Genomic DNA, 10,422 nt, shown 5'->3' with positions numbered 1-10,422 from the left:
AACTACTACAACTACTATTTCTAGTCATAGTTCCATTATCTTTATTGTAACTATTATTGCCACTGTTCATCACACCCCCAACCGGCACCGTCAGACACCACCTACCAAGAGCCTGGGTCTGTCCCAGGTTTCTCCCTAAAAGGAAGTTTTCCTTGCTACTGTCGCACTAAATGCTTGCTCTTGGGGGACTTACTGGAATTGTTGGGTCTCAGTAAATTCTAGAGTGGTCTAGACCTACTCTATCTGTAAAGTGTCTTGAGATAACTCTTGTTAGTACTATAAATAAAATTGAATTGAATTGAAATTGAATTGAAATATGTTATCACTTCAGCTCAAACCGCGATGAAAACGCCCACCACCTACAATATAAGTGCACAATATAATAATCAATAAATAATATAAATGAGACCATAAACAACATACAATACGTGGCTCCTACAATACCTGATGACCCCATGTCACATCACCGAGTATGCGTCCCAGTGCATCCAGGGGATGTTCCTTGCATAATGATAAATGTAGGAAATAAATAACCACCTGAGGTCCAAGGCCATTTTCGATTTGGAATTTTACAAATCTTAAATTCACCTTTTAAGGGTATTTGCATATAACCTGATACCCATGTGTTTCATATCAAAATGTTCAGAACAAACGCAGCTTTCTGTTTAACAATAAATGTGTCCTAGAGCCATGAGTAAAGAGATAATTCGGCCCTAAAGCTGAAAAGTTGAAGTTCGCTTTTTTTGAAATTCTTTAAATATCTTGTGAAAACATACCTTTACTCATGCGGACGAATTGTTTTGTTACTTGAAATGAGAACGCAAAAGCAGAGATTCTGCCGATTCCGGCAATATGTAAACCCCATTTCTGCGCTGTGTATGAAATATTAATAGAGACATTGAAAATACATTTCCATCATTCAGCAACAGAAGGAAAGAACTAAAGTAGAAGTGGCATGGAATGTTAGCAGACAGGAAAATTATTTCATCTTATTCTATGAAGTGACTTGAAACATGAATTGTGTACGGTATTACTGACAAACAAGTGGTGTTTGTAATGGTAAAACATATGACTTCTTGCTTTTAGGGACCTGATAGAAACCAACATGGAGTTCCTTGGTTTGATCATCATGCAGAACAAAATAAAAGAGGAAACTGCCGGGGTTTTACGTGAATTACGTCAAGCTAACATCCGCACTTTGATGGTCACGGGTAAATCTGTTTAGTGACTTTATTCCACTTGTTTTTAACGTTGTGTCATCATTGCATTGACGCCTGATCTGAAAGAATGCAATCACAATATGTCAACTTTCTCTTTTCTCTCTCTTTCATCCTTGGTTAGGTGACAACATGTTGACGGCGATATCAGTGGCTCGAGAATGTGGGATGGTCCGTCCGCATGAGACGGTCATTATTGCGGACGCTGCGCCTCCTAAAGATTTCCACCTCGCGAGTATCACATGGCATTACACTGAAACCCCCGGTCCCACCACCAGGGACAATCAGGTGAGACAGAAATCCTCAGAGCCACTGCGAAATGAATAAACCGATATATGTAAACATAAAAAAACTATAGAGAATATTTGTACTGTCTATCAGGGGTAGTCTGGATTAGAGCTGTTAAGTAAAGAGCCCGACAAGTACATTTTGATTGACAAAATGATTGACTTTTTCTACGACACACTGGCCCAGCAGAGGAGCACCTTCAGCAGAAGACTCCTCTTACCCAGATGCACCACAGAGCGCCACAGGAAATCTTTCCTGCCTGTGGTCATTAAACTTTACAACGCCTCCCTCAGAGAGTCACACACCCCCTCTCTGTAATCATCTCATCTCAAACATAGACAATCACTTCTCTTTTTTATTGCACTATAATCATCTCAACATAGACAATCATTTATCTGTTTTATTGCACTATTTGCACATTAACACTGTACATTTCATATTTTATTCACTGTACATTTCATTTCATATTTCATATCTTATATATTATTACTGTATATTTGTTTTTATTATATATGTAAAAAATTCTGGATAATATATGTTGTTTGTATATGTTGTTTGTATATCTTTAGGGGTAACAAAAATAATTTCCCCCTGGGATTATTAAAGTATTTCTGATTCTGATTCTGACATTACATTACAGTCCGTCATTATTCAAATGTATGCACGCACACAGTTTTTCTGCCTTTTGTCAAGAATGAGTCATTTATACATTTTTTAACATCATTTATTCATGACTAGCGTAGGCTATAGGCCACTTAGAAGTTGGAACAAAGAAATGAAATAAGTCCTCCATAGGCCGCCACCTCAGAATCCATTTTTGCCATAATCGAAACGCATCACCCGATCGCTCTTTTACCGCGCAACCCGGAGCACAAGCCAGAGTCAGGCCCGAGCCCGTGTAAAATGATAGAAACAAAGACTGAACCCATCGGGTTCGGGCAAAGATCTTCAGCTCTAGGCTGGATCAACGGAAGTACATTTCCAGGATAATTGCCGGAAGGTGAGGGACATCCGGCACGTGAGCCACATGCTGGATGTTCCTCACCTTCTGCTCTCTGTGTGTTGCCGTTCTCAAACTCAGTTTGTTTCGGGAAACGACAACAAACTTCGAGCTAGCAAGCTACACGCTGAAAATGTCAAGTTTGGATCGTGTAACAAGGCAGGTCTGCTTGGTTCTTTCGGGGAATGATTGGAAAGATTTATTAAGAACATGTTGACGGAATTTATTCTCTAACTGGGACGTTTTGGGACCGATTGGTGGGATTGCTGTGGACGAAGTACACATGGTGATACACTGGTAAGAGCAAATAAGGTTTAACCATGTATCCGGCTAATATAAATAGCTCAGGTTACTGTATTGTGTCAACAGTTAACTTCATTTAATGTTGTATGTGGCGTTTTCTTTTTTTTTTTGTTCCACTAAAAAGTTCCTTCCACCGTCGCGGCGTCCGGAGCTTAGCGGCGCCCAAGACCATTGTGATTGGTTGAAAGAAATGCTAACAACCCAGAGCGTTTATTTCTCCTATCCCAGAATGCATCTGTGGTGTAGCCACAGCTTACTCCACAGCACTGTGGAGATAGATCTGGCAATGCGAGACTAATATCAGGGGTAAAGACTTTTTTTTGTCAGGCTGAAAAAGTCAACAACACCATTATGGTAGTTTTAAGGCGTTCCAGTGATATTGGCTCATCCTCTCTCCTTCAGACTGTGGAGATAAACCTGCAGGATGCGGTATATGACAGAGAGAAAGATCCACAGCAGGAACAACGCTATCACTTTGCCGTGACTGGCAGAGCCTTCGCTGTCATCACTGAGCACTTCCCTCAACTCGTCCAAAAGGTACAGGCTCATCTTGAGACAGACAAACATCTACATGTTTACATTAGTATAAGGTTTGCATCAGCGTTAGAGCCAATTCACACATACATTGGTGTATGTAGTTTAGGTTTCTGTCTTACTACACTGACGTGGTTTGGACGTTGCTGTAATGTGTGTATTTGTTTCACACACATAAACACAAATCACATTGAAGAAATATAAAATACATGTGAGGGTGTGGTAGAAACCTATAATGGCTTATACAAAAACCACACCCCAGGGACATTCCAAATGTAGACATACAAAATCCACCAGCACATTTTAAGCATGAGTGTTCAAAAGTTTCATTAAAAAATATATAAAAAAAGAGAAACACATGCAGAGAAACAGAAGTAGTTGCCACATTCACAGTATAAACAACAGTTTCTAAGAGGGATCATTTGTTTCCAAATCAAATGTTTCAGACAGCAGGGCACTTCTAAGTCTATTTTTATACGTAGAAAACGACACAGAGGAGTCCATTAAATGTACATTTTCATTCCACAAAATAACTCCACGAAATTTAATAGAAAATTGACCATGGGATGTTTTTTTACATAGGAAGATAAGGATTTTTAGCCTGTCTGCTGTAGATGGGTAATTATGGAAATAATTCTGTGTCTCTCCACACGGGGGTGCTGCTGCAGCTGGTGCTGAGAGCCACTGTGTTTGCCCGCATGGCTCCAGACCAGAAGACTCAGCTGGTGGAAGTCCTGCAGAGCATCGAGTGAGTCTCTCATCAGTTTGTTTGGCTTCAGTTTAAATCTGTCGGAGATCATATGATGATAAAGATTGATCGCCGTCAGCAAATGTACTACTTTGACCCGCTGTTTTTCCTTCCAGCTACACTGTTGGGATGTGTGGGGATGGTGCTAATGACTGTGGTGTAAGTATGGATTATTTCTATTTAATATGCACAAATCGTAACATAACAATACACGTCTTTGTCCCATCTCATACCAGACTGACTCATTTGTTAAACCGGCTTACATGCCAGTGTCTGATTGGCTCTCAGGAACTCATACAAAATAAAATAAAGGTAACACAGCAGCGGAAGTGCTCAAATCTTTTACTAAAAAAATATCCATGATCACATTTGAAAAATAGTCAACTATCCAACAATTACATTACAACATTTTGTGTGAGTGTTGACATTTTTCATACATACAATTTACAGTTGTACATGGAATGTTTAAGCCAAGTCCATATACTGCTGGGTAATTAAAATGCTAACAAAACATATGTTTATTTTATTTATGAGTGTATTACACATGATATGATGTGTTGCATGTAAAACCTTATTTCTTCAAAGTTTCTAGTATCCAAAATGTAAAATATTTCCACCTGAACTGTAGAAGAGAAAAACAATCCAATGACTCCAATAAAGGTGTAGCACATTACAACTTTCACCTCTTCTTTTTTTTCAATCATTTTATTTTATATTTCAATTTTTAACAGGTTACATTTAAAAAAAAAAACTTAACTCAGACAACGCAAACCGTACAAACAATCAGACAAAAATAACAAAAACAAAAGTAAGCAACACAAACATAAATCATCGTCTTCCAGTTTACAATCACAATAATATTGAGATGTTACATTCTTTGGTGATCACTTGGATCCAAAAGTTGCAGAACCTTTTAATATGACATCAGCCAGTGGTGTAGTCTATGTGATACTCAGGTATACGCAGTATACCCACTAAGAAAGCTCCAGGATTTCCATATACCCTCTTAAAAATGCCCAATGACACGCAACAACATACTTATATATATGATATATTTCGAATTTTCATCTGTGTTTTCCTTATTAACGTAGGCTAAATAAAGGTATTTCCACCATAAATTGGTGCATCAAAGTGTATCTGAATACAGGAAATAAAGTCGTTGATGATCAAAACATCCCTGGGGAGGACACCCAGACCCCCCCACTATGATATGCCCCTCCCCCCCTCGCCAAAAGGCTGATTCTGGCCAATATATGAACAGTACAGCATACCCACTACAATACATTAGACTACACCACTGATATCAGCATAGTCCTCTCCAAGAAGAATGGCTCCATACAGAAGAAAAACCATTCATGTCTCCTTGGAGAACATGTGTGAGCCTTTTCAAAGGGAGAAGTTGTGAGACGTTATCTAGCCAATTTGAAACTGATGGTTTGACATCGTCTAGCCAACGCTGTAGGCTTGATAAGCGTACACAATACCATAAAAGTTGATTCTTTTATATGTTTTCAGTTCAGGTGAGGCAGCGTGTAGGCCTAAAATACACTGTAGGGGATAAGTCTCAATAGGACAACGTATTATGGATGATACTTCCCAAGGCGTTTTGGGCGGGCGGGCGGACGTGTGAGAGAAGGAGAGAGCAAGAGAGAATGTTGTGAAACAGTATTAGCTCATATAGATTCCGAAATAAACATGAGACATTTTTATTACACAAATTTTACGAACCCAGTTGGTACCGTTGTATTTCTGAGACAGAAAACATTCCACTGCTGCATTTCTGCCTTAGAGTTGCTTCAGTTGAAATTCTTCCTGTGGAAGTGAACCCGAAAGTTCTGTGTCACATCAAATACCATCTCTTTTTATTGATATTTGAATGCAAAGTTATTTAAACTAATGAAGTTCTCTGTGTGTGTGTGTGTGTGTGTGTGTGTGTGTGTGTGTGTGTGTGTGTGTGTGTGTGTGTGTGTGTGTGTGTGTGTCAGGCTTTAAAGCGAGCTCACAGTGGGATCTCTCTGTCTGAGTTGGAGGCTTCTGTTGCTTCACCCTTCACCTCCTCCACCCCCAACATCTCCTGTGTCCCCAACCTCATCAGGTAGCCACTCCCTCCACTGTGTGCAATATTTTATGTTAATACTGCAGTAATAACTCAACTGTGCAATACTCCGGTTACTGACATTAATACTGTATTTATTTATTTATACCGCACAATAGATCCCATTTCTCAGCACTATCATTATTTACATTATTATTTACAGTGTTGAATATATTCAACATTTACATATTACTCTATTTTAAATATATATGCTAAACATTTTAGTATAATGCACATATTTTTCATTTTTACATACATACTTTTTACTTCTATTTGGTTTACATATTTCTTATTCTATTTTATTTCCTTTTTCTATTTCTTTTTTTAAAATGTATTTATATATTTCTACTCGAGAATGGAGCATATGTAACGAACCAAAGTAGTTGGATTGATTGATTGATTGATTGATTAATGGAATATCATCCAGAATTGAGAGAATTTGACATTTCGCAAACATACTATAAGGTACTCGTTACAGAATTGTTTAACAAACTTCTCCACATCAGTTCTATCTGTAACCACCAGGGGTGTAATGATACACACACACACACACACACACACACACACACACACACACACACACACACACACATGGTTCACAGTTAAACTCATAAACACTTGATGACTCATGGGTTTAATAGTGGAAAATACGTTTTTATTGTTGTGGGATAAAATGTACATTCTCATTTTTTTATTTCTTTGAGCTTTCTAACTGATTATTTTGAATGTTCTTGCCTTGCTAAGGGAGGGCCGAGCTGCCCTCATTACATCATTCTGTGTGTTCAAGTTCATGGCTCTGTACAGCATCATCCAGTACCTCAGCGTCACCCTGCTGTACTCGGTAAACACACTGCACTCTCGCACTCGCACTTTCAAATGCAGTCGTGAGAAATACCATTGTATTATTTGATTTACCTTAAATAAAATGAGTACGATTTTTAAGAAGGAAAAAACACATTTAAGTGTAACAATTTATTTTTCCTCTTTGGGAATTGAATATTTCGTTCTTTCTTTATTTGTTTATATAACAAAAAAGGAGAAGAAGTATACAATGATATAATAAAAATTTAAAAAAAAAACGGAGGGCTTGTAAAAAGAACCCACCTAACCTTGAAATTAAAACAGCTGTACATGCTTAACACAAATTTACAAATGTGCATAAATATGTTTAAAATAATTAAAAGAAAAAACTTTTTTAGAAAGAAAATAATAAAACATACATTATACATTTTAACTACAGTTAAAGAAAAAGAAAAAATATTACAGCAACATATATCTGCACCTCGTTGATGCACTGTATCATAACTACATTTATATAGTGCTGTACTCCATCAGAAGAAGTTGTATTGATTTTTTTGATCATAAATAAGGAGTGACTGCGAAGGCAGAAAAACTGTTCCATATAAGTGGACCTCTGTGCCTGATAAAAAACTGGCCAAGGTATGCTTGTTCCATGTTTCCAGCTGCATAATCCTCGGTGTTTATTCATGTCCTTGGTTTTTTTACATTTGACGGAGCAAAGCAACATGTTTTATACAAGTTATTGAATGTCCTGCATATGTTAGCTTTCGTGGTTTTTCAGGGTTTCAGCGGGGTCTTGAAAAGTCTCAAAAGTCTCAAATGTCAAAATCTAAATTTTAGGCCTCATAAAGTCTTAAATTTGCTGAAGTATTGTGTTAGGTCTTAAATAATTTTCAATAGGTCTTAATTTTCCTATGTCCATGTTACGCTTTAATGCTCATTGAAATATTCCCGCAGCGCTTTAGCTGTTTTTTTTTTTATTATTCCGTGCTGTTGAGTTCTTTCTTTCGCTAGTCCAAATATAATTTTGCTATATAACAACTACAAATGAGACCAACATGCTACTTATATTGCAGCCAATCACCTTTCGTGTTACTGGCTCGAGTCTCTTTCGGATTGTACCACAGACATAAAACGTGTTTCTGTAGTTCAACAACGCATCTGACCTGTATCCAGGACTATGTTCAATTTGAAAAAAAATTGTATTTACTTTGCAAGTTTGTTTTTTTGTGTCGTGTTAAATTGGTATTACATTGATCCTAAGAAAGAGCCAAATAAGACGATAAGATAAAGTCAAATACATTTGTTTAATCAGTCAAGCATCGGAGTTTCAATACACAGATCTGTGACTGTAACTTTCATGCTTGACTAATTAAAACTTACTCGTTTCAAATAGTACTATCGTCTCATTGATTCTTGTGTAGGATCGGTGTAAAACCAATTTAAGAATACGCAGGAAAGAATAATTGGAGTCAGGTTTTGGTATCCTTTTTAGGGACACACGGAGGATTTCCCCAACAGTTTTAATGTAAATACATTCAAGCTCAAGTCAGGGAGTCTTATAGATTGAGTCATTGCAGATCCATTCCTCTGCTGCTGTGTGACTGTTTCATCTTTTCTGATATTGTAGATTCTCAGCAACTTGGGAGACTTCCAGTTCCTCTTCATTGACATCGCCATCATTCTCATCATTGCCTTCACAAGTGAGCACCATGAAGAGCAAAAAATGCCTTTACTCAATGTTTGAGTCCTGGGGCTAAGACGAAAGCAATTGAATATGATAACACACAGTGACTTGTGTCTGCAGTGAGTCTGAACCCGGCGTGGAAGGAGCTGGTGTGGCAGCGCCCGCCGTCCAGTCTGATCTCCGGCCCGCTGCTCTTCTCCGTCCTGACCCAGATCCTCACCAGCCTGGTCTTCCAGGTCCTGGCTTTCCTATTAGTACGACAGCAGAGCTGGTATGAGACATGGACGCCTCAGTCAGAGTGAGTGAAATTAGCTCCTGCCAAATGATGAATGAGTGAGTCACTGGTTGGTAAATATAGGTAAATGCTATCACACATCCTTTCAGCCTGCTCTCCAGCTTTGTCTCTGCTGACATAGGGCTGCACAATTAATCGCAATTTTATCGAAATCACAATATGAACTAGTGCAATATCCAAATCGCAGAGGTGCGCAATATTTGTTAAAGGCAAAATATGTGTCAAACCATTCTAAAATAAAGTATTGTGGTGCTGCAGAGACATCCCGGCCTACAAATCGTATCTTACAGACTAAAGAAAAAATCTTTGTTTGGTACAGATCCTCACAAAAAATCACACTTCAATCTTTTTTTTTTAATATATTTTTCAGTGAAAATGAGAATAATGATACAAAAATGATCATTCCCTCCAATATCGTGAATCATATCGCAATTGCAATATCAGTCAAAATAATCGCAATTAGATATTTTCCTAATATCGTGCAGCCCTATGCTGACATCTTTACACTCTTTCTAACAATGCTTACATATTATTCTCACTGTACATTAACCCTAGTTCCAAATCGGTGCAGTGCTGCCCACATCTTCAATACAAAAAATAAAAATTCAAATAGCAATAATGAATAATGAAGTGACACAAACTGACAATTCAGTCTGATTGTCAGGCTTTGTTCACATAGTGGTTATTCTGTTTTCTGGGTTGTTTACTTGGCTAATGATTTTTTATTTTTTGGCTCAAAGCAACAACAAAAAAAATCCATTGTTTATCCATCCAATTTGATTTCATTTGAAAGGGTAATTTCATTTTTTAACCTGTGTGTAAGTGACTGATGGGAACAACAATCTTTGAAATTGGTCCAGTATTGAGCGAGAACGCTGTGATCAGTAGCCGCAAACTGCACTGCAATGTTAGCCTGGTTGACACCAGACCCTTCTCAGTTGTAACTGAGAGTGGGTCTGGGCAAGGTTCATTCACAGCTCATTTCCAAAGGGGCGTCACCAACGGACGCCGCTCAAATGCCTCTGAGCGCATTGGATAGTCCTTCAACCAATCAGACCAACGATCCGGGTGACGTAGCAGCGACAGCCATTATGTTGAATGTAAACAAAAAGCTGCTTGCCGTCGCTGCGCTATTGTCATCGTGTAAAGCCTGCCTCAACGGTTGTGATTGGTGCCTCGATTTGGAAAAATTGGAAATGGGCTTGAATGGGCTCTTGGCCAGACTGATTTGCAGAGCAAATTTCAAATTTGCCGAAAGTTTGTCAGGGTTTTCCAAGGCTACTGCAATGTAATCCTATAGGGCAAATGTGCATCGTCAATTTCGTGCGCTAAAAGCCACTGACAGGCTCAGATTATTATTCCAAGGGTCTGACAACATTATGGAAAGGATCCCTACAGAGATAGACCTTTTTGTTAAAGAGTAAGATCCTCTTTTATTAAACAAGAAACAGTTC

The 10,422-nt window shown here is 38.3% G+C and overlaps 1 protein-coding gene across 7 annotated transcripts in view; it reads left to right on the top strand.

The window, feature by feature from the left end:
- LOC116048847 (probable cation-transporting ATPase 13A3) overlaps positions 1-10,422 on the top strand; it is a 46,418-nt gene that overhangs the window by 28,612 nt on the left and 7,384 nt on the right. For all 7 annotated transcript variants that reach the window (XR_004898240.1, XM_036004969.1, XM_036004972.1 and 4 more), the window contains 9 exons: positions 1,087-1,211; positions 1,342-1,505; positions 3,211-3,345; positions 4,011-4,090; positions 4,207-4,249; positions 6,076-6,185; positions 6,930-7,026; positions 8,617-8,689; positions 8,794-8,971. Coding sequence is in view for 6 of the 7 variants with exons in the window: in XM_036004969.1 (XP_035860862.1) it covers positions 1,087-1,211; positions 1,342-1,505; positions 3,211-3,345; positions 4,011-4,090; positions 4,207-4,249; positions 6,076-6,185; positions 6,930-7,026; positions 8,617-8,689; positions 8,794-8,971 (1,005 nt within the window). In the remaining variant the exon portion in view is untranslated. The remainder of the gene's footprint in view (positions 1-1,086; positions 1,212-1,341; positions 1,506-3,210; positions 3,346-4,010; positions 4,091-4,206; positions 4,250-6,075; positions 6,186-6,929; positions 7,027-8,616; positions 8,690-8,793; positions 8,972-10,422) is intronic.

The sequence above is a fragment of the Sander lucioperca genome, chromosome 9 (genome assembly GCF_008315115.2).
Source record: "Sander lucioperca isolate FBNREF2018 chromosome 9, SLUC_FBN_1.2, whole genome shotgun sequence".
Taxonomy (NCBI): Eukaryota; Metazoa; Chordata; class Actinopteri; order Perciformes; family Percidae; genus Sander; species Sander lucioperca.
This window is presented reverse-complemented; position numbering and strand designations above follow the sequence as displayed.